At 37.0% G+C, this 27,393-nt stretch overlaps 2 protein-coding genes and 1 pseudogene across 2 annotated transcripts; 2 read left to right on the forward strand and 1 right to left on the reverse strand.

Annotated features, from left to right (window-relative positions):
* Positions 1 to 10,690: 10,690 nt before the first annotated feature.
* On the forward strand, positions 10,691 to 13,815 carry LOC143627102 (uncharacterized). The gene is made up of 6 exons (XM_077096998.1): positions 10,691 to 10,868; positions 10,958 to 11,032; positions 11,962 to 12,021; positions 12,811 to 12,933; positions 13,018 to 13,626; positions 13,711 to 13,815. The coding sequence occupies exons 1-6, from the start codon at positions 10,752 to 10,754 to the stop codon at positions 13,798 to 13,800; spliced, it is 1,074 nt and encodes a 357-aa protein (XP_076953113.1). The 5' UTR covers positions 10,691 to 10,751; the 3' UTR covers positions 13,801 to 13,815.
* Positions 13,816 to 15,998: 2,183 nt separating this feature from the next.
* LOC143627103 (uncharacterized) lies at positions 15,999 to 16,889 on the forward strand. The gene is made up of 3 exons (XM_077096999.1): positions 15,999 to 16,223; positions 16,332 to 16,525; positions 16,601 to 16,889. The coding sequence occupies exons 1-3, from the start codon at positions 16,128 to 16,130 to the stop codon at positions 16,881 to 16,883; spliced, it is 573 nt and encodes a 190-aa protein (XP_076953114.1). The 5' UTR covers positions 15,999 to 16,127; the 3' UTR covers positions 16,884 to 16,889.
* A 5,882-nt stretch (positions 16,890 to 22,771) lies between these two features.
* On the reverse strand, positions 22,772 to 24,998 carry LOC143627104 (subtilisin-like protease pseudogene; annotated as a pseudogene).
* Positions 24,999 to 27,393: the final 2,395 nt, after the last annotated feature.

The following is a 27,393-nucleotide window of genomic DNA, read 5'->3' on the forward strand; positions in this document are numbered from 1 at the left end:
ACTTGGTCGCGCGGAGGTGGCAGCTGTCTCAACCTCCGAGACAGTTGCCTCACCACCACCAGGGTTCCCCGCCGCCTCCTCACTTTCGGTCTCCGAGTCAGACCGGTTCCCCTGATCGGCAGTGGAGGCAACTTTCGCCTTGCCTTTCACGCCGGCAGCTTTCTTCTTCCTCACGAAGAAAGGACCGTCTGCGGATTCCTCATCAGAAGATGACAAAATTAGAGAAACTCCAGCAGAGGTTTGAGCATGAAGAGGGCGAGGGTTGATGAAACCCTTACCTGGCCGCGTGGCGCTCAGAATTTCGTGGTCTGGCGGGTAGACCTCCGCAAACCGATCCGCCGTTTGCTCCAAGATGGGCAACTCGTTCTCGTCGAGAGCATGAGTACCCAACCGAGCGGGACCACCGCTCTCATGCGGTAGCAGAAGCGACTGCAAGTTGTTCCCCTCTGAAAATAAACAGAAACAGTTAGAAGAAAAACCCTAAATCAGCAAAAAGAGATGGAGCATACCATAGGGAATAGAATTCGAACCGTATTCAAGAACGATGGGAATCTGTGGCGCCTCTGCCCCAGCATCCTTCCATACCCGGCTCATCCCAAGCATCACCATCCCAGACTCCGCAAAGCGATAAACCGGAGCCTGGATCCGGGAGATCTTGGTAAACCATTCCGCCTCCTGGTAGTTGGAGGCGTGAAGGTTCGGGAGTGCTCTCCCGTTCTTGAATGTCATCGCTATGGGGACGACACGGGCAGAGATATAGAAGAACTCCCGCTTCCAAGACCGAAGACTGCGCTCGGTAGTACACATCTTCAAACCCTTGATCCGAGTAATCAAGGTATACCAGCCCTGGATGCACCTCCAGGAGTAGAAGGTCATCAGGCGGTCGACGCGAGGCTCAACGCCCAGAATGTGGCACACCTATTCAAAGTGGTGAACCTTTGCGATCGCCATCGGGTGCACCTCCGTCAAATGTACACCGTGTTTCTCCAGAACACGGTACACAAACTTCGTCAATGGGAACCTGAGATTCCCATAGATGAAGAATGCAGCATACACCCTTATCTTGCCCTTGGGGGCATCGTACACCGTCTGGTGAGGCTCAGGAAACTCAGGCTCGAAAGGCTCGAGCATGAACTTCTTGACGATGTACTGATAAAGGTCGACGGAAAGAGCACACTGGCACTCGCCAGCAGTACTCTTATCGTCCTTGTCAGACGCGGACACCGGATTCTCAGAGTATACGTCGGACTCCTCTGCAGTAGCCTCAGGATCACGAATGGAAGACATCTTGGGAGGTATGAAAGAACGATTTCAGGAGAATGCTCGACGGAAAAGTTAGAGTATTCGCCGGAAATCGCTTAGAAGAAGAAGTGAAACTGAGTTGAGATGCATCCTCTCCTCCCTTTATATACTCATCGCAATGAATGCGATGAATTTAATGCGGAGGAGAGAGGAAAGCGCAGGTGCAATGAAACTATGACACGTGGAAAGAACACGCTGGCAACAGCTGTTGACAGGACGCGTGCCGTAAACTTCGCGCCCACGCGCCCGAAAACTCGCGCCCACGCGCCTGAAAAAGCGTCTGGAATGACCATATACTGTCACGTCGCCATAACTTCATGCACGTCCTGAAACTGTCAGAAGAAACCGTCACACCACGCTGACGTCCCTTCAACAGTTGGACTGTTCTTATCCTTTCACCAACTCTTCGAATTTCAAAAAGATTCAGAAAGATTCAAAAATAAGAGGGAATACACCCCCTTACCTTGGCAACCAAGTAACTTTAAGACGGGTGCGGGTACAGTGTCAAGGCAAAACCCTTCACATACTTAGCACCCGCAGGGAATTGAAGCCAAGAATACCTTGGCAACCAAGTAACTATAAGACGGGTGCGACTACAGTGTCAAGGCAAAACCCTTCACATACTTAGCACCCGCAGGGAATTGAAGCCAAGAATACCTTGGAAGTAAAGTAACTATAAGACGAGTGCGGGTACAGTGTCAAGGCGAAACCCTTCACATACTTAGCACTCGCAGGGAATTGAAACCAGGAAGGATCTTCTGGGCCATGCTTGTGGAAAGGGATATAACATCCCCGCATAGCGGGAACATTGAGAACTAGATTGTTTGATGCTCCAAGATGGAATTGGTTGTTTAAACATAATTGATCACTATGTCTAAAACTACCAAAACCTCGTGGAGAACCTATACAACTGAAACTCAACGCTCCTGACTTGCGAGGAGGTTACACACCTACCCGCATCATACCCAAAGATCAAGCAGAAAAGTGGGAAATTCTGCGTGACATTAGGAAACCCGCGGGAAGAATCCCCACGGAGAACCTTAAAACTAAACCCTTTTCGAAACCCCTTGCTTAAGTCCAAAAGTTCACATCACTTATTAACAATTCATGAGAAGAACATTGGACTGGGGGGACTTAAAGAGGTAGGTCCCAGCAGAGCCCAGTTGGACCCGCAAGACTCACCTTGAAGAGGGATGTCTGCGCAGTTGGACCCACAAGACTCACCTTAAAAGAGGGACGTCTGCACAAAGACCAACTGGACCCGCATGACCCACCATGCTCAGAGAGATGACGTCCTTACGCGCAGTACGCAAGCTGTTCCCGCAGGAAAAGCCTCCCAATGGTGACGTACCCCGCCTGTTCCCGCAGCTGCGGATACTAGCCATCAGGGAAGGCTACCCGCACTAACAGCAAGGCTACACGCACAAGGCACTAACTCAAATAATTCAGTAATGTCACCTGAAAAAGGAATGAGCAAGCCGGGAATACTCCCGCCCAAAGCCGGGAATACTCCCGCCCAAATGAGCCAGTCCGTACGCTACTGGAGGATCTTTTGTACTATACCTGCCAAGGTATGGACAAAAGATCTGACCAAAGCAGCGACATCTCACTGACAACAGTACGACGAGGAGCACGCTCCAGTACTTAATGTCATTATCAGCCGCTGCCTACTCACCAACCCTTGTCGTGGCACGTACATAGCCTGCAGTTGGTGGAAAAGGAATAGTACACAGCCGGCCATGTCACTATCAGCCGCTGCCTACCCACCAACCACCAGCATGGCACGTGCGTAGCCCACAGTTGGTAGAAAAGGAATATTATACAGCTGGCTGTACCTGCTTGAAAACCTACCTTCGGCTATAAATACTCCAACACCTTGGAACGGTATGATTATCTTATATCTCCATATATTATCTGATATCTGCTCTAGCAATTTCTCTTAATATACACTTATATTCAAGAGCAATCTAGTCTGATTCTCACGCCGGAGGGTGGTCACAAGGAGGTACCCCCCTTTCTCAGTGACGAGCTCACGGTGTCTGTTTTGCAGGTCATCAGAGGAATAACCATCTTTGCCGGACCTAACCCTCGTGGAAACATCTATTTAACCCCCAGATTATCCATAATCTGTCCGGGGTCACTTAGTGTTTCTTCAATACGTGTAAAATGAAAGTTATAAGACTAAAAAGTAAATATATTTAAGTCGTGAGGAATTCAACAAACTAAAGTTTATAAGCAAAATTTATAGATATATAATATATTAAAGCTGTGTAATGTCAAAGAAACCAAAAAGTAAATATACTAATATTAAGTTACGTTTTATTTTCTAGTTAGCCCAAATTTTCGGATAATTAAATTTTGTTATGTTTAGCTATGGTGTAAAATGTTTTAGGTTAACGGTTGAACTTATGCATATAAACATAAACAAAACAAGTATATTTATGTGTTAAATACAAGTTTGTTATAGCTGTGGTGTAAATTGTGTCAAATTAACGGTCAAATTGATGAACATGAACATAAACATAAACATAACTTGTGCATTTATGTGTTCAAGATATCATCATTAATAGACACAAAAAAGTCGTGTAACTCGTGTATATAAGCGAGTTCAAATGGGCTGAGTCATATAAACGAGTTGTAAACATGGTATCAGCTCTACTTTGTTTTTATTCATTAACGAATTTTGAAAGGCATTCATAAAACTATAAAAGGGAAGGCAAATGAGAACAGTCCATAATTTCTTGGAGAAATGAGCTGTAAACATTGTGATTCAACTCTATGATTATGGTCCCAAATGTGTCCACGCGATATAAACAAACGAAAATGGTGAGGTCTTAACTCAATCACCTATATATAATAAATACAATTGAATTTTATTTAACTTTTAATGATTGGTCGATCTGATGTGTCACATGTTGTCGTTTTATACAATGTGGTTTATGTATTATTAATATTTTGGTCTACATGTTTGGTTTCTTGTTCTTTTAAAGAAAACGATCAATGGGAAGAACTAAACGAATATCTAGATGGCCGAATTTGAAAGTTTTGATTAACCCATGTCAAAAGAGATAACTTAAGGTCGGGTTTATGAGATCTTTTCCTGTTTTCAAATAAATTAATTTAAGCCGAATAACTTTTAGACCACTTGTAGTGGATTAACTAAAAAGTGAATGACACGCTATCACGTAACGTAGGCAATAAGTTTTAACTAATACATCATTTAAGGCTTTAACTATCATATTGTGGTTTATTTAACAATTAAATTAAAGAAAAAGTGTGAGCTAAAACCTTGATTACAAAAAAAAAAAATTGATTGGTTGATTCGGGGTGGACCCCATCTCATTGATTTCTTATAGGCGTTAATGGGTTGGTGGCTCCCATTTTGTTACCCAACTTTAACATGCTCGTTTTGGTGTTTGACGTCTAAAGGTAATAATGTAGTTTTGACCTTGGTGGGTTTAAAGACATAACACATTATCAAGGTTGCAAAAGTCGTTAGGTAAACCATAAACGATCGTCTAGGGAGTTGGGTGTACTCGGAGAGTACTCGAAAATGGTAAAATATAAGAACATTAGTTTTTGATATTATATATATATATATATATATATATATATATATATATATATATGTGCCAAATTTCATAGATTTACTAATATTAATAATAAAATAAGTGAATATAAATATACATATATAAAAAAATTAAATATTAAATTATTCTAAAATTTGTTAATCATTTATTAAAATCGGTATCCTTATTATTTCGTTTTATTTTTAAGTCAAAATCGGCCAAAGTTGACTGACTATATGCGATTCTGGCTAAGGTTGACCACCTTTGGTCGATTATTAATAACTAGGCAGAATTAAAGAAACTCGCCTCGGCGTCATATCTTGTAACAAGTACTTAAGGAGTACTCGACCTTATGGACCTACTTTTACAACATTACACAATATTATAATATTTGGTTTGTTCCTTAGAGAGGAGGTTGTGTTTTCTATCAATCAAAATTGTTTTTAACAAAATTATTAAATTGCTAAAATTATTAAACTTTAATAGTGATTAAATATACATGAATTTGTTGATAAATACTTCTAAAAATAGAAATTTATTAAATTAATAAAGTGAAAATTAAAAGATATTTCATTTTGAAAGAAAAGGAAAGGAATATAAGGTGTGATGTGGCCTCTCGGGCCCACAACAAAAGAGACATAAACTGGACACCTGCCGTTGCGGTGATTTTAAGGCCCAGTAAAGAGGCGGGTGTATACCCAATGCGTTTTTAAGGCCCAAAGATAAGAAATAGGACGCTGCACGTTTATGCAGTGGATTTTAAAGGCCGAAAAGTGAAATGGCTTGGCTTAATAAACTAGGTTCGTTTGTTGTTTAGTGAGTCCAAATCGTTATTTTGATAAAACTGAAAATATTTATAAAAGAGAAACTTATAAAAATAGAAAAGTGGACTAAAAAGTAGGCAAATCAATAACAGATAGGTATATAATTCCTATAGGCACCACTAGACAACCATGGAGCCAAGCACAATGTCCCTTGAAATATGTTTAGTCTGCTTTGTATTCGATACATTAATAGTTAGAAACTCCTAAGCCTAAGCACACTGCCCTATACAACCTCAACCTTGAAATACGCTTAGGCATCTTTGTTGCCTATATGTTGGTACATAGTGCATTCACTTCTCATTTCCTATCTATATCTCTATAACTTAACTAAGAATGTGTGTTGTGTTAGTAATTTTAGTGTAATTAGGGATTAACTTTTTGATCAAGTTAATTGTAATATGAATTTAAATTAGTCGGGTGCGGGGTGCACACTTTTTTGATCTTATTATAATCGGAACTTCTCATGGGGGTTCCAAGGGGGCAGCGCCCCTGGTAGCAGGGTCCAAGGGGCGGCAGCCCCTGGCAGGGTCCAAGGAACAGTGCCCCTGGCTGGGGTCGAGCTGCCAGGTCAGCTTGGAAATTTTTTATTTCGAACATATGTTTCTTTATTAAAGACGTATTAGAAAATTAATTAGTTAATTAATTTTGTTACAACGTTTAATAAAAAACATGAGCGTATTTAGAGTTATGATAACTGCAAAGCAGTTATCATTATCCCTAAAAAAACCCTATTATAATGTGATCATCAATATACGAAGTTCTTTTCTGGTTCATCAAAAATATACAAATCCATACTTGATTCTTGCTCGTAATTATGAGTTTCATCCGGTCAAAATATTTGGGAACCACAAATAATTTTGATCTGACAGTGTTTACACGACTCTCAGTTATCCAAAGATAATCGTTTGCAAAAATTCCCCAACATGTTGCGGGATAACTTGTTTTTGCTAATTATCCTGTCACGTCACTGCCACGTAGGCAACAAGACAATCCTATGTTTTATGTGTTGTGGGATAACTAACAAGATCTAGTCATCATGCCACGTGTCACTGTCACATTAAATTTAATTATATTTGTTTAAAGATACTAACTTTAAATTAAACAACAACAACAACAAAAAAAAAAAAAAAAATAAAGCAACACACAACTTGTACCAAAACAAACTAACAAATACATAAAATCAATATAGTACACTTGGGCTTTGGTTTAAAAATAAAGCCCCAAATGATAAAATCATTTTGTATGATGTAAAGCTCAAGTGTTTTTAAATAAAGTCTTGGCCTTTAGTTTAAAATAAAGTCTCAAATGTTAAAATTAGGTTTTCCTTATCTTCTTTCTACAGCCATCACCAGCCTATGTTTTTTCCTTTTTTGTAAAAAAGTCTTTAATGTATTTCAAAATTGCCAAAAACCTCACACAAGACCACAGTCATGGAACACAATGTTTGACAATTGTAGTAGAAGAATGGGGACCACTTGCACACAACCCAAGCATCAAAACGTCGCCGTGGAGATGGCGCTCAAGGGCCATGACGCCTTCCAAAAGTTGGTTGGCATGGTATTCACGACGTCATCCTGCCTACATAGCATGGATGACGCCCTTTCTCATTACCACAACGAACAACCTAAATGTCAACATTTACTAAATTAAAATACCAGTTTCTAAAATCTCACACAATTCATAATTCCCCGTCCCTAGGTTATTTCTTCCCATATAATTTACTAGGTTATAAACCCGTGTATTACACGGGTTTGTAAAATTAAATCTCATCATTATCATATGATCTGGTTCTTCAAGTTGCAATAATCATGAAGAAAAAACACATCAAAACTCTTGAAAAGTCTCCAAAGCTTAAAAAAACTGGTTCTTAGTATATTGATGTGTTAATTTCAACATATCTTGCTACTGAACTAACAATTGCAAGAGTTTCTATCGGTAAAATTTTTTTTCAAAGGATTCAAATTGAGGGTTTAATGATATTATATTATTAATCATCCATAACCAACAAAAAATAAACTTGTGTAGCCTACTTCATATCTTTATATTAATTAATGCATTAAGTTATAAAATTAGAAGTAAGAGCAACCATATATTTGTAATATCGGAAAAGAAAGTGTAATACTAATACATTTATAGGTATTTTATCACAGTTTTTTTCGGTTTCAAACATGTCATCTTGTTAAAATTTTAATTTTATATAATTTTGACACAATTTTATTCAAATCCAACGACATAAAAGAAACTAAACATTTATAGTGAGTTTTATATATATGTGTAAACGTAAAAAAAAAGTCTAAAGAAAACATGTTCGAAACCAAAACTAATATTTTTCTTAAAATAACAAGTCTTAACCCTAAGTTGTACAGAGCAAACTGGTTCTTATGCGTTGCGCTGACTGACACGACCCGTCCCTTTTGTCAGCTATAAGAGAACACAAATAGCAAATTTTACTCATTTACATAAATGGTCGAATACAAGTTGAACTTGCCCGAAATGTTCCAAGTCATACTAAAAGTGGTTATGTTTCAAGTGAAACTTGTTATATCCTGTTATGAAAATCAGAGTAAAAAAACTGTTGCAAATATTTTATTCGCAACAAATAAGTATCTCACTAAAAACCAAACCATCATTACTTCCATATATCAAACAATTTTGAGATTCTTGTATAGAAGATAAAACACAAACAACTCATAATAATAAACAACTAACTTAAAAGAAACAAATTATTACTTCGAACACCATACTCATGATCTTACTTCTTACAATGATTTTGTATAAAATGGGTTCGCGACACCCATAAATACAACCATTTTTCCTATCATTTATAATAGTCAAGTATACTTTATGGACTTACCTTCTAAGATTTAAAAAAAAAAGGGTTGTGCCTATAACAGACAACACAATGTCATCACCACCAGGATATTTTTCCAAAAATATATAAATTTTGCTTTATAAATATAAATAGAGATCATCAAGGAAACAAAACTCACAATGACACCACTTATTTTAGGGATCAAAGCAACTCATTTACTATAACAATTTGGCTCGAAACTCTAGATGATGCAAGTTTGTGGCAATGAATAAGCACAATGAATTTCACTATTGGTTAACATGTGACAAAATAAAATGCACATAATTATTAGATCTGAAAGAAAAAGTATTGTATGCACCATCATCAATCTACTATTATCCTTAAGTGTTGAATTATGTCAATTTAGTAAAAAGTTATCAATACATATAAGAAGGTTTATTATATAAAATTAATAGTAAAAAATTATCAAATGAGATGAACCATTTCGTATTGTTCAGAGTAAAGATGAATCGTGACACTTTCTGAATCGGTCACTAATAAACTTAAAACATACAACAAAAATTTACACACACTAAAATGGGTTTTAAAAGTTATACATACATTCTTTTATTTCTAACTTTTTTTTTATCTTATTTACAACTATAAAATTATATGGATAAATCACTAATATGGAATGTTTAAAATATTTATTAATTGTTTTAATTAGATAGTTATGATTTTCAAAGTTTAATAATAATATGCCACTTGGCAAAAAAATGGGACAATTAGGTGACATGTGGCACAACAATTGTTTTTGTTTATTATAATAGTAGATATAATATGTAAGTGTCAATTGCCAAGGTAGCCGATTACCATAAACCAACCAAATCTTTTCATGTCCTTCGTTTAGTTTCGACTCTTAACGAAACATGGTAACATATGCTATGCAATCCAGCTTTTAACGTCCTATTTCATTTAGGAAACCCTTTTAGATATGTTTGTGATATCCATTTCAATTCTGAGGGCGTCCGAATTTTACCATCAGTGCGCCTTCGAGCTAGTGGATTTTCCCGTAACTGGAGATAACTTGGAACCGCTTAAGGGCTTCGTACGGTTAGGTTGGCTTGGTTGGCGTTGACCTTTAGCCATTGGTCACACCGTACGAATACCTAGACAATTCTTTGTTTGTTTTTTAGAGCGACTACTTTCTTGTCTTTTAGGCTACAACACTCTCCAATTTGAAGATCATTTTGCCCCACTATGACCAAACTATGTTGTCTTAAATGGGTCACGCTATCTTCTGAGTTTGGGTTCGCTGCCACTTGATAGTTGTTGTGCCACCAAAAAACAGAACTCTTTTGCGTAACACACCGTCGGACAAAAACCCGTGTGCAGTGTTTTAAAAACCGGTTCAAACCGGTCGGTTGAACCGGTTAAACCAGATTTCGTACAGTGGGCCGGTATTTTGAGTCTGGTACTTTTGATTGGTTTGCTAGAATATCGTACCGGCGGTTTTTGTCTAAAATACTGCTTTTTACCGGAAAACCAGTTTTAAGCCCGAGAACTTTTTGATATTTGCGGCCTCATATTTTTTCAAAATTACCTTTAACCTAACAATTAACATTCAAACGTGTAAACTTTAGGACTATTTTTTTAAAATTAAGTGCTTTTGCATTATTTTTTTAATATGGATTAACTTTTGGATTATATTTTGTTATAGGATTTATTTAGTTATGGGTTATTTTTGGATTGAAGTTACATTTATAGAAAATTATAAGGTAAACTATTCAACTGGTTGAACATTTCGATATAACCCGGTTCAACCAGTTATACAATTTTTTTAGCCCAATACAGTACAAGTAAAATACCGGTTTTTGAAACATTACCCGTGAGCTCTATTTATTAGCAGTTAAAAAAAACTAGAAAACCAAAATATCTAAAATAAGTTTGCCGACAAAAAAATTCGATATGATAGCCTAGCATATCCTAAACCAATAACTTCTCGCCACGTCTGCCCGATCCAAAACAATAGAAGATCAGAAGTACTTACTTTTTCCACAACAGTAACGCTTCACCAACATGTACAACCATGCTTTAAACTTGTATTCCACTCCAAAACTAACATTATTAACTCTGGAAAAATAAAACGGTCAACTAAAATAGTAAAATGTCCTTTTCCTTATAAAATCATTACATCTCCCACATTAACTACTTTCTTTCTTCTAGTTTTTGATAAAAAAAACAAAACATTTGATCTACAAAACAATGGAGGGTTTGGTTAAAGGGTTGCTTGATATAGCACTAGGTGGTGATCATGGTGAAAACAAGAGAGAACATGATGATGGGATTGATGAACGGTCCAGATCTGCTTCTTGGGCACCGGTTAATTAGTATTGCTGAATAGGTTGACTAGGATGAATTTTATTTGTTTTTTTAAGGTTTTGGTTGCTGATGGATTGGATTATGTTCAGGTTGTGTCTGGTGATCAGGACCAAGATCAAGAGCAGAAGTATGGTGGGAATAATAATAATAATAGGAGGAATGAGGTTAGTGTGAAATTAATAATTATTGAGTTGTTATGAAATTGAGATTTAGAGTTTGGTGTTTTGTATAGTGAAGAAACACTAAGTAACCCTGGCAGATTAAGGATAATCTTTGGGTTAAGTAGATGTTTCCCACGAGGGTTAGGTCCGGCAAAGATGGTTATTCTTCTCAACCTGCAAAACAGACACCGTAAGCTCGTCACTGAGAAGGGGGTTCCTCCTTGTGACCACCCTCCGGCGTGAGAATCAGACTAGATTGCTTTGAATATAAGTGTATATAGAGAGAAAATGGCTAGAGAGAAAATGATGATACCGTTCCAAGGTGTTGGAGTATTTATAGCCGAAGGTAAGTTTCCAAGCAGGTACGGTCAGCTGTATAATATTCCTTTTCCACCAACTATGGGCTATGTTCGTGCCACGATGGGAGTTGGTGGGTAGGCAGCGGCTGATCGTGACATTTTGTACTGGAGCGTGCTCCTCCTCGTACTATTGTCGGTGAGCTGTCACCCTGTGATTGGTTCATGGGTTGCTTTTGCCAGATCTTGTCTATTTGTCCATACCTTGGTAGGTATAGTACAAAAGATCTTCTAGAAGCGTACGGACTGGCTCTTTTGGGCGGGAATATTCCCGCCCTGCTCATTCCTTCTTCAGGTGACATTACTGAAGTATAAGAGTTAGTGCCTTATGCGTGTAGCCTTACTGTTAGTGCGGGTAGCCTTCCTTCTTAGTTTGTACCCACAGCTGCGGGGACAGGCAGGGTACTGTACCAAGGGAGGCTTTCCTGCGGGGACAGCTGGCTTACTGCGTGTAAGGTCTTCATCTCTGAGCATGGTGGGTCATGCGGATCCAGTTGGTCTATGCGCAGACGTACCTCTTCAAGGTGAGTCTTGTGGGTCCAACTGGGCTTTGCGGGGACCTACCTCTTCATATAGGAAGGGAGTTATGGGAGGAATGAGAATTGGGGATCTAGTGAATCAAGGAGACATCAAAAGGTATGATTGAAATTTCATCATTTTTTTTTAATTTGATATTGTGATATAATAAATAGAATTAGAAAAAAGACTTTTAATTTATAAAATAAGTCTAAAAATTTAACTTTACATAGCAATTTTTGTATTGTTAATACTTACACTGCAAATTAATACTCGAATCGAGCTGAAGCCTAAGAATAAGCTAGTTCAATAAACGAGCATATAATTTATATAACTTCTATTTAATGTATTCATTATATATTTTCATAATAATTAATGTATAAATATTTATGATAAAAATAAGTAAATTATTTGTATTATGTTTATAAATAAAAATTATAATGAAATTATATGCAAAAGATATGCATAATATAAGAAAATAGTTAAGAAATAATAAACAAGTCGAGCCCGAGCTTAAAAACTGCTCAATAGCTGAGCTTTAGATATAGGCTCGAAATGATTCGATCTCGAACTTGAAAAAAGTACTCATGAGCCAAGCTCGAGCTTAGGTTCGGCTCATTTACACCCCTACTTATTTATAAAAACACTTGTAACACACTTATAGATCATACTTATAACACACTGAAATGTTATTAAATATGAAAACACAATTATAATCTATATATCTGCCTATACTTACACTTGTTACTTGTTATGTAATTAGGTATGAAACTACAAACAGAAAATAGGCTTAAAAACAGAGGTGATTTAAAGATATAAACAATGTATAAAATGATAATCTTAAAATCAAATCAAACAATACATAAACATCATGTGATTCAAACAATTTAAGAAACTTACGAAATCCAGGCTGCGAATGAGGGATATGAAGATGGCAGGCAAGGCGGTTATAATCAAAGCCGACCCAAAACAGAGGAAGCTAATGATGGCTGGGAAACAGTGGGAAAGAAGCCTCCAAGAAGACACCAACCGGTCCGTCATTAACTTATTATCAACCACATTGATTCAATAACATGTTTCAACAATATTTCATAAATATCAACTCAAATGTAACAGGTTCGCAACGACAACTGGGACAACTTCAAACGGCCCGCAAGCGAGCAACAATATTCCAATGAGGTTGCAGATAATTCCCAACTAGAACTGACACAAACTGAACTTAACGACCTTGGAAAAGCTTGTAACAAGCTCTGGGAGCTCGATCACAACCGATTAACACCTGGAAAAGATTATGAAATCGATTGTGGCGAAGGAAAAAAGTCTTACCAAAAACAAGATATGGCAGAAGGAAGCTTGTTCACATGGTTAAGTGAAGATGTTCTAAGAAAACCGACAATTTCCCGATTCTGTTCACTTTTAGATAATTATAATCCACATGAAGGGTACAAAGAGCAAGTCACCTCACAAGAGAAGCAAGAACAGGCTGCATTTATTGAAGAAATTTGTAGAACCGCGCCGATTAAGTATCTTTATAAGTATTTATGTGCAAAGAGTGTTGTTTCTGAAGACTTTCAAGAGTTTAAAAGGTTGTTGACTAGTCTTTGGTTTGAGTTGTATGGTAGGGGCGGTACGTCGGGCTGTTCTTCTGCTTTTGAGAATGTTTTTGTTGGTGAGATTAAGAATCGAGGCGAGCAGTCGGTTTCTGGGTTCCATAACTGGCTTCAGGTGCGTTTTGTAGATGTTAAGAGATGAAACTGACGGTTAAAACAGTTATTGTTGTAATGAGTTTGTTGTTTTGTGTATTTATAGTTCTACATGGAGGAAGCAAAAGGGCGGGTTGATTATCAAGGGTATATCTTTCCTCGAAGGCGTGGGGAGACGGTATGTATTCTAAACTGACAGACAAAGCAAAAACACAAAATGAATAGCGATTACATGGGAAAACTGATATATTACTGAATACTGAAACTAGTAAACCAACTTTTGTTTTATAGTGAAATTCTAAAAATTTGGCACTTGTTGGCGCACGAGATGTATTCTCGTGTGCGCCAGATGGAAATCTATTGCGCAATATAGATGTTAAAATCTACTTCACGGTGCAACATGGTGTGCCATGTGGAAGCTTCTGGTTGGCTGAAGTAGTTTCTTAATTAAAAAACAAGAAAAGTCAAATGATATTTTTGTAAAAGAAAAAGTGCAAGTCTATTTTATCAAACTTGTATGTCAAAAGGTCATTAGTGACTCAACATATTAGCAACAATGAGCATTATTTTCTCCTAGTTCTTTGATTCAACATCATCCATCATTCAGTTCATCAATAACATCTTACATCAGTTCTTCAAATTTAGCTTCAAGGGTTCGTCCACAATATAATGCATCAATTGGTTTTACTATTTTGTGTAGCAACTTTCTCATACTTGAATCTGATTTTGTCAAATCAAAACTGCTAAGAATCAATTTTCATATATAGATTGAAAATACAAAAAACTAAAATGCACTCTCACGTCGTCGAAACAACATCATTTTGAAATCAGAGTTTTGGTTAACACGTTTTTAATAAAATTAGATCAAGATTTACCTGGGTCACTTTAGAAATAACATTGTTGGCTGTGAGTTTGCACTTTAGAAAGTATATGAGTTTGTAAAATAACATTTGCTATTTTTTTAAGTTGCCACCCACATACATAAATAAATATATATGCATACATACTTACATAAAAAATATATGCAAATATATATATATATGTATGTGTACATATGTTACTATAGAGTTTACATACGTTTGGCTTAGAAGAATGAAATGACTAACACACAAATTGAGCGCTAAGTGAAAGACAACAAAGGGAAATTTTTCAAGAAAACAACGACCCAGAACCTGGTTCATAGGATACAGGGCTTGATCACGAAGAGCCTTGCAATCCTCCATCACTAAAATGACCTCGCTTGCTGATTTGGAAAGGCAATATAGCTGCCTCAGGCTACCCAAGTAGTTAAGGGGCCCTTCAAATATCTGCAAATATAGATGTGTATATTCTACAAATGGTTAACCATTAACAGCTAATCAAAGACACAATAAATAAAACCAAAACATTCGGTGGATTGATCAATCATAGACATGATTTACTTAATTGATCAATCATCACCTAATTATTCTCTCAACAACAGACATGGGGTTGTGTACAAAAAACACATATTATCGATAATAGCAAGCACAAAAGAAAGGGATGAGCATGCGAAATGATCAAGTAAGCTTCACAACCAAGTTGGGGTTTTATTTCAGAATCCTTACCAAACAAAATCAAAAGCAAAATGAAGTCAATCACTATGATAATCAATTCAAGTGGAAAAACTCACATATGACGTCCTTGGATTGTGCCACGCCAAGACAGGATCAAAACTTAACTCATGACAACCTCTTCACACCTGCATGTATATCACCAAACATGAATTAAAATTTAAAAAGTATAAATGTAGCCCATAAAGTGGTGGTTATACCCAAATAGAGAGAGAGAGAGAGATTTAGGTCGGTGATTGTTATAATTGGAGGGATTATCGGTGAACAACACGTGGAGTGGTATACAAGTGTACAACAGTCAATGCATAAGTTTCTTTGTAATTGTAGATATATAAATAAATAAGCACAAATGACCGTCGTTGTTAAAAAAACATAAACATTTAAAAGAAAATCAAATAATCAACTTTAGGCTTATAAAATGATACTCGTCATTACAATAAACATTATATATGTAGAGAGACTCAAATAATCAAAATATAGGCTTCTTTTAATCAAATTAACGGTGATGCACGTACAGCCTTCGTCATCTTTGGTTTAAATTACTTATGTTTAACAAATTTCCTTTTATTTCAGAAACAATTAGTAGTAAATCTGAAAAATTTAACGACGAAACATCATCGAGAATCCTTCCTTAGCTAATCAAATATTTAAATGGCATGAAAACTGAACCTTTGTCGTTATTTTGTTGGCTTTTTCTAAAAGACGATCATATTAAAGCAAACATGATTACAATAAGCAATATTAGTTCCCAAAATAATATGATCATATATATTTTGGTTGTAATATGCGTACTAAATTGTGTTCAACAAAACAAATTTAACGAAAATCTCTACGTACGTAGCTAATACAAAAACCACCTATATATAGCCTCGTAAAAGTTTCTTATTTGAAACAACCTAAAGTTGATTAAATTTGCAGCAGGAGTTCGAAAATGAAGGGCAAAGTGATCGCGATGTGTGGGATTGTTGCGGTGCTGGGAATAATATCAGCGGGCGCAGGTTTTGCTGCCGAGGTTACTAGAGTTAAGGTAACAGTATAACTAAAGTTTGCTTCATTTGTAATTAGACTTATTAGCTTTATATTTTGGTTTACACACACACATGATACATATATGATCATACATTTGTTGCACCAGTTATCCGATGTCCGTATCGAGCATTTATCATGTGTTTACCAAAGTAGCCCGGCACTTGGCCTCGGTATAGTGGCAGCCGTATTTGCAATCATAACTCGGATAGTTTTACTCATACTAGTCGGGTGCTGTTGTTGTTGTCGTCCTCGTGGCTCCACTTCAACCGCGATTCCCATTATCTTCGATATCTTGTCATGGTACGTAAACAAACAATTAATCAATAATAATTTGTAACACAGAATCATAGGATAATTTTTCTTTTATAAATACAGGATAGCCTCAGTTGTAGCAATGATTTTGTTATTTGGAGGTGCGGCGCTGAATAATCGAGAGGGCGGGCAGACAGATTCGCAAGGTAGAATTTCGTGTTACGCCGTAAAACCTGGAATCTTTGCAACAGGGGCTGTGCTTTCACTTTTAAGTGCGATTTTCGGGATTGTTGCGTATGTTTTGTTATCTACGGTTAAGCAAATGGCCCCACAACTCGAGTTTGCGCTACCGGCTGCCGCCAATGTTGATCCCGAGAAAAACATCCCTTTGCCTCCGCATCAGTAATATGTTTGTTTTGTGTCAATTATGTTCGTAATTCCTTTGTGTTTTCGGTTTAAGTTATTCGTTAATACTATGGTCCGTTAATCCACACGTCGGGTATTTTTTATTTTAATGCGCAGCAGGTTTTCACTACCATAAAAACGATCAACGGTAAAAAATAAATTTTTGCGACCAGTATCGGTGGTTGCTTAAATCCTAGTTGCTAATTACTTTTGCGACATAAATACTGTCCTGACCGATTTTGCGATCGGATATTCACCGCAAATCTATGGATCAAGCAAAAATCGAAGAATGATAGAACGTTGGAATGGTTAGTTTTTCCCGGTGATAAACTTCAAATAATAAGTGTACATGGAATTAGAAGCATGCACAAAATAGTATAACAAACTTATCTAGTGACTATGACTGTTTGCTTTGTAACCTTAGATCGGACATTTAGCAACATTTTTCTAGTAAAAGGCCCAGTTATCGTGGTCACCGGAACCCTAGAACCATTGTCGGAATCGATTGGTGGTGCTCAAATGGTGGTGGTTGGTTGGTTGTGAGTCAGTTGATGGTGGCGGTGTTCAGGTTGATTTTATCGGCAAAAAATGTGACTTTTCCGGCCAAAATCTTTTTTCGGTGACCTACAAGTAACAACGTTAGGATTCCGTTAGTCGTGTACCATTGTAAATACTTACGTAAAAAGTTGGGACCGTCAGTAGTCAATTCCTTAGTTGTGACCGACAACAATCAAAAAATGATAGTTGGGATTATAAACCAATACACCTAAATAGAAACATAATTTTGAATATTACTTTTAACAATTTAAGAACTAGTCATTTTTGTGAATGACTTTGTGCCTAAACCTTTAGCGACCAATGTCCAAGGTTGTGTGACTGAACTGATAGTGATTGCGTTTGCTACCAAAACTATTGTGACGGAACCATTTTGCGATTAAACTGTAAATGACTACAATTGTGACTGGATCTATTTACGACTATAATTGCAACTAAACAAAGTTTTCATTTCAAACTTGCAACCAATTATGTTCCTAATCGTTTTCACGAACTAGTTAATTTTTGTTTTAATTTGTATAAATAGCGATACTATTTTTGATAGAAACCTTTTCGTTATCTCGTTATCGATTTTTCGTCCATATTAAATTTTTATTTTGAATCACGTGCCAACACAATATATATGGTACCCACAACTCCACAAGTCTCGTTGAGTTACACAACACACCCACAACTTTTAATAAGTTACACAATTAACCCTTCAAACTACAAGTTTCAATAACTTACACAAGATACCCACAAGTTATAATAAGTTAATCAAGTAAACCCACAAATTTATAAAATTTTTTACGCTCAAGTTTTATTAATTTACATACTTAACCCCACAACATTTTAATATGACCACCTTCAAGTTCAATAAACTTAGACAAACAATCCCACAAGCTTTCAATATGATAACCTGAATTTTTAATATGGTAGCGAAGCCAACCTACCTAAGACCCACTGTTGCAACACGCTGTTTTTTTACCACCATTATTCCGATCAAGTTAAGTTTTAGATTTTAGATGTTTTTAAGATTAGCGATGTCACCGTCTTATGATCGAATATTTACATTAAAATAGTCGGTTAGTCTTCTTGGGGAGTGGAAAATAGGGACTAGGGTTCGTTCACTAAGTAACTTATGAAGGATGGCAACACTATTGAATCCATCGCTTAAGTTTCTGTTACGTATCAAATGATGATATGATTGATTAAGAGAAGAAGAAGCCAGAAGAAGGAAAAATACTCACTATCATCGATACCTTCTATTACGTTCCTTCTGCGATTAAGTACACATACAAGTTTACGAAAAGAGACCCCCTATTCTATAAACTATTACAATACAACCCTTTTACTATTTAATACCTAACAATTTCCCAAATTCTCAGTTGACCCGCTATCAATATTGGTGATGATCAAATGCATGTTTTAAGTGTTACAACTGGTTGCTTATTTGATACACAAACCAATCTGATTTCTCTGGTTTGGATTTGAAATGTTGCTATTTTGATAAAATGTTTTTTACAAAATAGGAAATTATAGAAGGGTGAAATGGTTTGTAAGAGAGAGAAATGGTTGTAATGGTTTCTAGGAGATCCGTTGTTTGAAATGACGGATTTCAGATTATATAAAGGGCATGTCAAATTGTGTCGGGTGAGGTGGACAATTAGCTGGTGTTCCGTCATTTGAAATGACATATATGGTACTTTTATTTTGTGTTCCGCCATTTCAAATGGTGAATATCACCTTTTCTGATCCGCCACTTTAACTAGCAGTTCACGTTCCCCAAAGTAGATTGTCCGTATATGTCAAAAATGTCTTTTGACAGACATCTGAAATGAAAAGTGTCGTTTTGACCGGTGTTAAGACCGGACCGGGATTCGGTCCACCAACCAGTCCGGTTATGTGCAGTTCGCTCGAATCCCAGTGAACGGATTCGACCGGAAACCAAACCTGTTGAACCGGTTTTCTATGAATTATTTTTTTCGGCCTTACACGTCATTTGTTACCCGAAATTGTTCGGCCGGTCCGACCGGTGACCAGGTAGTCTGTCCGGTTTAATGTCCAATCCAATTATGAAAAATTAGTTTTGACATCCGTCATTTCAAATGACAAGTATGAACAATACTTGTACTACTAGATTTGACATTTGATTGACAAGTTCAATGTCTCATATTACTTTTTATATTTATAATATATGTTTTTAAATTATATTTTATTTTTATATTTAACAATATATGTTTCTTTATATTTATTAATATATATGAATAGTAACCGTACTACCAGATCTGACCCAAATTTGACAACTTAGACTTTTAATGTTTCTTTTTATGTTAATATGTTTTTATTTTATTAATTAATATTTTTGTATTAAAAATTATGATTAGTGTTATTGATATTAATTGTTTAATTTCTAATATCAATATTATTTTAATTAATAAATGTAATACTTTATTCGTCCCATTATAAATGTTATTGATATTAATTGATTAGTCTCTCTTTTGCAACATTGACCGTAAATATTTTTGTTCGTGTCATATAATACTTGATGAAAATTATATCAATGTAAAATACATTTAAAACCCAATTCATTCATATATTTTACATCAAGTATTATATAACACAAACAAAAATATTGTCGGTCAAAGTTAAACAAGAAAAACTTGAAAAATCAAACTAAGACGCTTATAATGGGACGGGAGGGAGTATTAATTGAGTTATACCATATTTTTTACAAGTGATTTTTTTGATAAAGTTAATTTTGTCATTTGATATGACAAGCGTTCAAACGAAATTTTTATATTTGTTAATTAAAAATAATAATTATTTTTTTATCAAAAAAAAAATAAAAAATAACCCATACCTAATATGGCTGAACTAAATTTTTTATATTTGTTAACTAAAAAGTAATACCAATAGTTAATGTTAATTAAGAATACTAATTAACTATTAATAATTAAATAATTAAAGTAAAATAAAAAAAAGTTAAAATAGATTCGTCTTTTTAATAATACAAATTATTTTCTATTAATTAATTATATTATTTTATAAATAATGTCTTTTTAAATAAAATAAAATAAAAGTAAAAACATATATTAATAAATATAAAAAGAAAAATGAGACATTGGACTTGTCAATCGAATGTCAAATCTAGTAGTGTATGTATTGTTCATATTTGTCATTTGAATGACGAATGTCAAGACGACACTTGTCATTTCAAATGACAGATGTTTGTCAAAAGACATTTTAACATACAAGGGCAAGCTATTTTGGGAAATGTGAACTGCTAGTCAAAGTGGCCAGTCAAAAAAAGTGACATATATATACCATTGAAATGGCAGATAACACAATAAAAGTACCACATTCGTCATTTCAAATGGCTGAACACTAGCTAATTTTCCACCTCACCCGACACAAACCGACATGCCCTATATATAATCTGAGATCCACTATTTCAAATGACTGATCTCCTAGAAACCATTACAACTCTCTCTCTCCTAAAAACTATTTCACCATTTTATAATTTCCTATTTTGAAAAAAAAATTCCATTTTGATAGTTTGATGCTTCTATTTGAGTATTGAATTCAAATATCCTTTTTCTATTCACAAGCATAGTGTTTTTTTCATGAGTCATTTCTTTATCACATTGCTATTTACTTAAGATCAGAACCTTTAAATGGTTGGTCGGTGCGACCTCAAACAACCCTTCGAAAACAATATAGGGTTAGATTATAGCAAGCCAATATAAAAGTGAGACCAAACCAAAATATTTTAACGATTATCAAGTCAAATGCATATTGCTCAGCTTTGTTAGGCATAGTTAAATTTATAGTTTCAGTTTAGGTTTCTACTTTGATATATTTAGTTGTGTTTATTTGTCTTTGAGCAAAATGGTAAACATAATTGAAACTTGATCTAAACAACTTTTGTCATCATTCTTATGTTCTTGATTAGGCTTGTGATTCTATACTTTGTCTTTGCCCTCTTGTCTTCTTTAAGTGATTTAGGGTTTTGTTTGCCTTCTACCTGTAGGTCCCTTGGACGGATCAAACAACATTATTACTAGTTATCTTAGATCAACCTCTACAATAGCTAGTGGAAATCACTAGTGAGGATCGAGATCTCGGATTTTGTTTGGTTAGTATTATTGCCTAGAATAAGGGAAAGAAGAGAGAGTTTGTGGGTTGTTTTAGATAAGGTTTTTGCAAAAGGTTAATTTGTGTATGAGTTACACACTCTATATATAGTAGGGTTGTTCATGAACCGAGCGAGCTTCTGCTCGAACTCGGCTCGAATTGTAACCGAGCGGCTCGGCTTGGTTCGAATTTAAACGACAAGGATAAAGAGGAGTGGAACCGTGGCATGATTGTGACGGTGTGTGGATCAAGAGGTGACGGCCGGATGTCGTGATGGTGCTGGTTTGAATTGATGCAGGTTAGTATTTAGGGATTTGGTTCACATGAAAGTGTTGAAGTGGATTGTGACGGCTTGGAGGTGGATACACAAGATAATGGCATAGTGTGAAATTTGTTCTTTTAGGGTTTGTGTGTTACTTACACCACATCATATTATATTTTATTTATTTAATATTTCAAGTACAATAATAGTAAATATAATTAAATTAAATATAATTCAAAATTTCAATATTACTTATAAAATTAAATATATCTTTGCACACATATGATTCTAAGTGTGTGTATATATATATATAATAATAATAATAAAACAAACAAAAAATATTCGAGCCGAACCGAAACGAGCGAACTCTTGCTCGTTGCTTGGCTCGTTTACAAATCGAACCGAGCAGAGCGGCTCGTTTACAATCGAGCGAAAAAAACGAGCGAGCAATTTCCGAGCAACTTTCGAGCGAGTGGCGAGCGAGTTTGAGCCATGAGCGGTTTGGACGGCCCTAATATATAGTGTGTAATCTCATACAATATTCTATTGATTAAGAACGGCCCAATGGGTTCAAATACAAATGGCCTTGGCCCAAACATACAAAAGTACAAGTCCAACAAGCTAACACATACACAAATGAAACACAAAATACAAATACGAAAGACTAATCCTAAAAAGGGCCTTACACTACCTTTTGTAAATTTTGATTCCTAAGATAGATGTTAATTTTTTCATTTGTTTGTAAATGTATACTATAAGTGGTTACAACATTATTAAGTTGTTTTCTGAATAATAAAAGATTTATAAATGGTTACAACTTATTTAAGAATAATGCATTGATGATTCTTATAAAGTTACATAAGAAGTTAGAGAAAATGTATAGGCGAAGCCACTAAGGCAGACAAAGACGGATGTTAGGAAACAAGCAAGAAGAAAACAAGGAGACGGTCACAAAGATGGCTAGATGTCATTGTCTCTTACACATACTTGATAACGAATGGGGTTCTAACCAAGTATTTACCCGAACGCCAAGCCATCGTTCCTTCACCATAAGGAACGTTTACTTCCATGTCACTATAACGTCTAAACGTTAGTTTATAAGTCAACTTTTGGTTCACTTCGGTGAATTCCAAAGTAGGATTGTGAATTTCAAGAACTATACCCTTTGGAACAATAACATCGGATCCTGATATAGTGTAAGTGGAATTCGCCTCACCAACGTTTGTCACCGTCCGTGTGTATGTTTTGTTTTCACCACTTGCTAATGTCATCACAAAGGAAGGATAGTTCAGTTGTCCTTCGGGAATGGTTTTCTCGCATGAAACTGTTTTCGTTACAATGATTCCAACTTGTTGGCTTGTGTATCCGAGACCACACAAATAAGGAATGTAGTCATCTGGTTCAATATCAAAAACTAGCCCTGGATCATTAGCTTTTGATGGATTCACATGGCCCGAACCTATGGCAAATCTGTCTGCTTGGAGCCCACTTTCTTCCGCAATAGGGTTGCCATTTAGGCTTACTTGATCAGCTGTTGTCATGATTGCGGATTTAATAGCCGCAGGTGACCAATCGGGATGAACTGCTTTCAGCAATCCTGCTATGCCTGCCAGATGAGGACAAGACATTGAGGTACCGGATAATATATTAAATTCATAGTTTGTTTGTGTGTTGTTATCAACAGAGACATGCCATGCTGCTAGCACGTAAACGCCCGGGCCAATAATATCTGGTTTCAAGATTTGAGGGCTTTGCAAATTGGGCCCCCGAGACGAGAAAAGAGCCACAACAGGAGCTGAATCTACACCGATTACAGTCCCCCGAAACAACAAAGTGGCTGTAGGAGATGCGGTTGAGTTAATGTACGTTTTAATCACGACTCCTTCTTTGTATCCGACATGGGATGCTGGAAGAACGTGATAATCCACCGTAGTAAATTCACCATCTGCCGCTTGGTTCAGTAGAATCATCGCAACACCTCCAGCATTCTTTACTGTTTTCCCTTTATCAATTCTCGGTATTATGCCTTTATCACACACCACCACCTTCCCTTTAACGTCCACATGGTCCAATGATCCTTCCACACACAACGATGTGTTTTGATCACCATTCGATCCCGGGTACACCAAAGGCATATATGTTTTAGGGAAATCTTTTGGTTGGAAAAACGATTCTCCATCCAACAAATCCTTGTTTCCAAGTGAAACAGATGCAACTATTTTCCGATCCATGGTACTGGCACCTACCGTAAGAATCCATGGTGCCTCATTCTCCAAGGTAGAGTTAGAAGGACCCAAATTACCTGCTGAACAAGCCACGAATATGCCTTTCTGTATCGCGGTAAATGCACCTAATGCGATACCATCCTGATAGAATGGAACAGAATCCAAGCCTATCGATAGCGAAAGCACATCTACGCCATCTTCAACTGCTGCATCCATTCCGGCTAAGATCACACTCTCCGGACATTCAACCTCTATACACACTTTATACATAGCTACATGCGCAAGTGGCGCCATTCCAGCTGCGGTCCCTTTGACGTTTTCCAAAAGACTCGCATCATTCACAAAATTCCCAGCCGCAGTGCTTGAAGTGTATGTACCATGTCCCACTTGATCAAAGCGTGTATCGTTCCCACCTGATGTGAGATCCTGCAACCCGATCAGTTTATTATTGCACCCTTCAATTTCACATTTCCCTTTCCATCTTGCTGGTGGTGGAGGGACTCCATTGTCGTTAAAAGACGGATGACTTGGAGTCGTTCCAGTGTCTAGAACCCCAATTATGACCCCCTTTCCGTAGTTGGAACCACTCCAGAAACCTGAATTCTGGTGTAGCCCCAAGAAGTTGGGAGTATGAGTTGTGCGTGTCATGTACATTCTTTCAGGCCTTGCAAATAAGAAACCCTCCATATTTTCCATCGTCTTGACATGATCCGCAGATAGTTTCGCTGCAAACCCGTTTAGGACATTATGATATGCCCATGGTTGGTTCATAATTTTCACCGGTAGTGGCTCGTGGTAAAAATGATTGGTACCAGTTTTGACGATCTTGTTTCAGAACATATTGTTGAGTCTTGGGTGAGTCTAAATGGACAATGTAGGTTTCGAGTTCAGCCGAATTGCCCAAAATGAAGGTTAAAATTGTTGTTAACATGAGAACCAGTATGGAAGCCATGGCATCTACTGGTGTCAGTTATATTGTGTGAGTTGTGAGAACATATTTATATGCTCATTCGCAAGTGTATTTATAGATCAGTTGGGGGCAATAGTATGGGCAAACTAATAATATTTTGTGCACGGATTGAAAGACGGTTGGATGACTCCAGATTCCGTTGCCGGATTTTGTTGAAAGTATTATCAAGGCATCTTTGGATTGACCGGAAAATAGTGTTTATGTATCCTATTTTGAGTAATGTTATTATCGTCTTCAAGCTTCAGTGATTACTAAAAAATGCAATGGATGGGGACATAATGTTAAATTATGTTACTAGAAGACATATAGGATAACTATTTTAATAACACAATTTTAGTTTACAGGTCACAAATTCAGTCAAAGGAGAGAAAAATTAGGACATTTTGTCTTTTGTTTATTTATTATGATCAGTGTATATTTAACGCATTTTAATGTAGTTTAAATAGTTGATTATGGATTTGCTTTTATCATTTACATAGAATATTTAGATGTTTTTTTATTATATTTGTGGGTGTATTTTAAGAAAATAGATCGAGCTAATAATGATATAAATGAGTTTTTAATTAAAAAGGATTCTTATATGGGCTTATTATAATTCATGTGCCATTAAGTAATTTATGCAGGCCCTTATTGATCAGTTTATTTAATTTGACTCGCACATTTATTTATTCTAACTGACAACCCAAATTAATTTGGAGTTAACTCAAAAGTCAAAAGCCACAAGAAGAAAAAGAGCGGCAGAAGACAATACAAAATTGATTGGTTTGGATTCGACTATAACATCAACATGAAATACATTATCTGGGCTGCAACCAAAAGAAAACATGTTGACGTGGTGAAGGCTCAAAGAGGACAAATGCGGCAGGGAAATTAAAATAAAAGACGGGGATCAGACGACGGTTTTAGGGGAAGGCATGTTCATCAGTTTGATTCGTTACAAACATTGCTATGCACTAATTACAGCGTTTGGTCATTTATCTATCATTTATTTGTGTTAAATAAAGTTGTGTCTATGTAGCTTTCTAGTACACTTGAAGAAACACTAATCGACCCCGGCAGATTACGGATAATCTGGGGGTTAAATAGATGTTTCCCACGAGGGTTAGGTCCGGCAAAGATGGTTGTTCTTCTGATGACCTGCAAAACAGACACCGTGAGCTCGTCACTGAGAAGGGGGGGTACCTCCTTGTGACCACCCTCCGGCGTGAGAATCAGACTAGATTGCTCTTGAATATAAGTGTATATTAAGAGAAATAGCTAGAGAGAAGATGATGATACCGTTCCAAGGTGTTGGAGTATTTATAGCCGAAGGTAGGTGTCCAAGAAGGTACAGCCGGCTGTATAATATTCCTTTTCTACCAACTGTGGGCTACGCACGTGCCGTGCTGGTGGTTGGTGGGTAGGCAGCGGCTGATAGTGACATGGCCGGCTGTGTACTATTCCTTTTCCACCAACTGCAGGCTATGTACATGCCACGACAAGGGTTGGTGAGTAGGCAGCGGCTGATAGTGACATTAAGTACTAGAGCGTGCTGCTCGTCGTACTGTTGTCAGTGAGCTGTCGCAGCTTTGGTCAGATCTTTTGTCCATACCTTGGCAGGTATAGTACAAAAGATCCTCCAGTAGCGTACGGACTGGCTCATTTGAGCGGGAGTTTTCCCGGCTTTGGGCGGGAGTATTCCCGGCTTGCTCATTCCTTCTTCAGGTGACATTACTGAATTATTTGAGAGTTAGTGCCTTGTGCGTGTAGCCTTGTTGTGCGGGTAGCCTTCCCTGATGGCTAGTATCCGTAGCTGCGGGAACATGCGGAGTACGTCACCATTGGGAGGCTTTTCCTGCGGGAACAGCTTGCGTACTGCGCGTAAGGACGTCGCGTCTCTGAGCATGGTGGGTCCTGCGGATCCAGTTGGTCTTTGCGCAGACGTCCCTCTTCAAGGTGAGTCTTGCGAGTTTGGTCTTTGCGCAGACGTCCCTCTTGAAGGTGAGTCTTGCGGGTCCAACTGCGCAGACGTCCCTCTTTGAGGTGAGTCTTGCGGGTCCAACTGGGCTCTGCTGGGACCTACCTCTTCAAGTCCCCCCAGTCCAATGTTCTTCTCATGAATTGTTAATAAGTGAGGTGAACTTTTGGACTTAAGCAAGGGGTTTTGAAAATGGTTTAGTTTTAAGGTTCTCCGCGGGGATTCTTCCCACGGGTTTCCTAATGTCACGTGCAGAATTTCCCACTGTTCTGCTTGATCTTTGGGTATGATGCGGGTAGGTGTGTAACCTCCTCGCAAGTCAGGAGCGTTGAGTTTCACTTGTATAGATTCTCCACGAGGTTTTGGTAGTTTTAGACATAGTGATCAATTATGTTTAAACAACCAATTCCATCTTGGAGCTTCAAA

The sequence above is a fragment of the Bidens hawaiensis genome, unplaced genomic scaffold, assembly GCF_021521415.1.
Source record: "Bidens hawaiensis isolate Kalapana, Puna unplaced genomic scaffold, B.hawaiensis_p1.1 tig00004599_1, whole genome shotgun sequence".
Classification (NCBI taxonomy): domain Eukaryota; kingdom Viridiplantae; phylum Streptophyta; class Magnoliopsida; order Asterales; family Asteraceae; genus Bidens; species Bidens hawaiensis.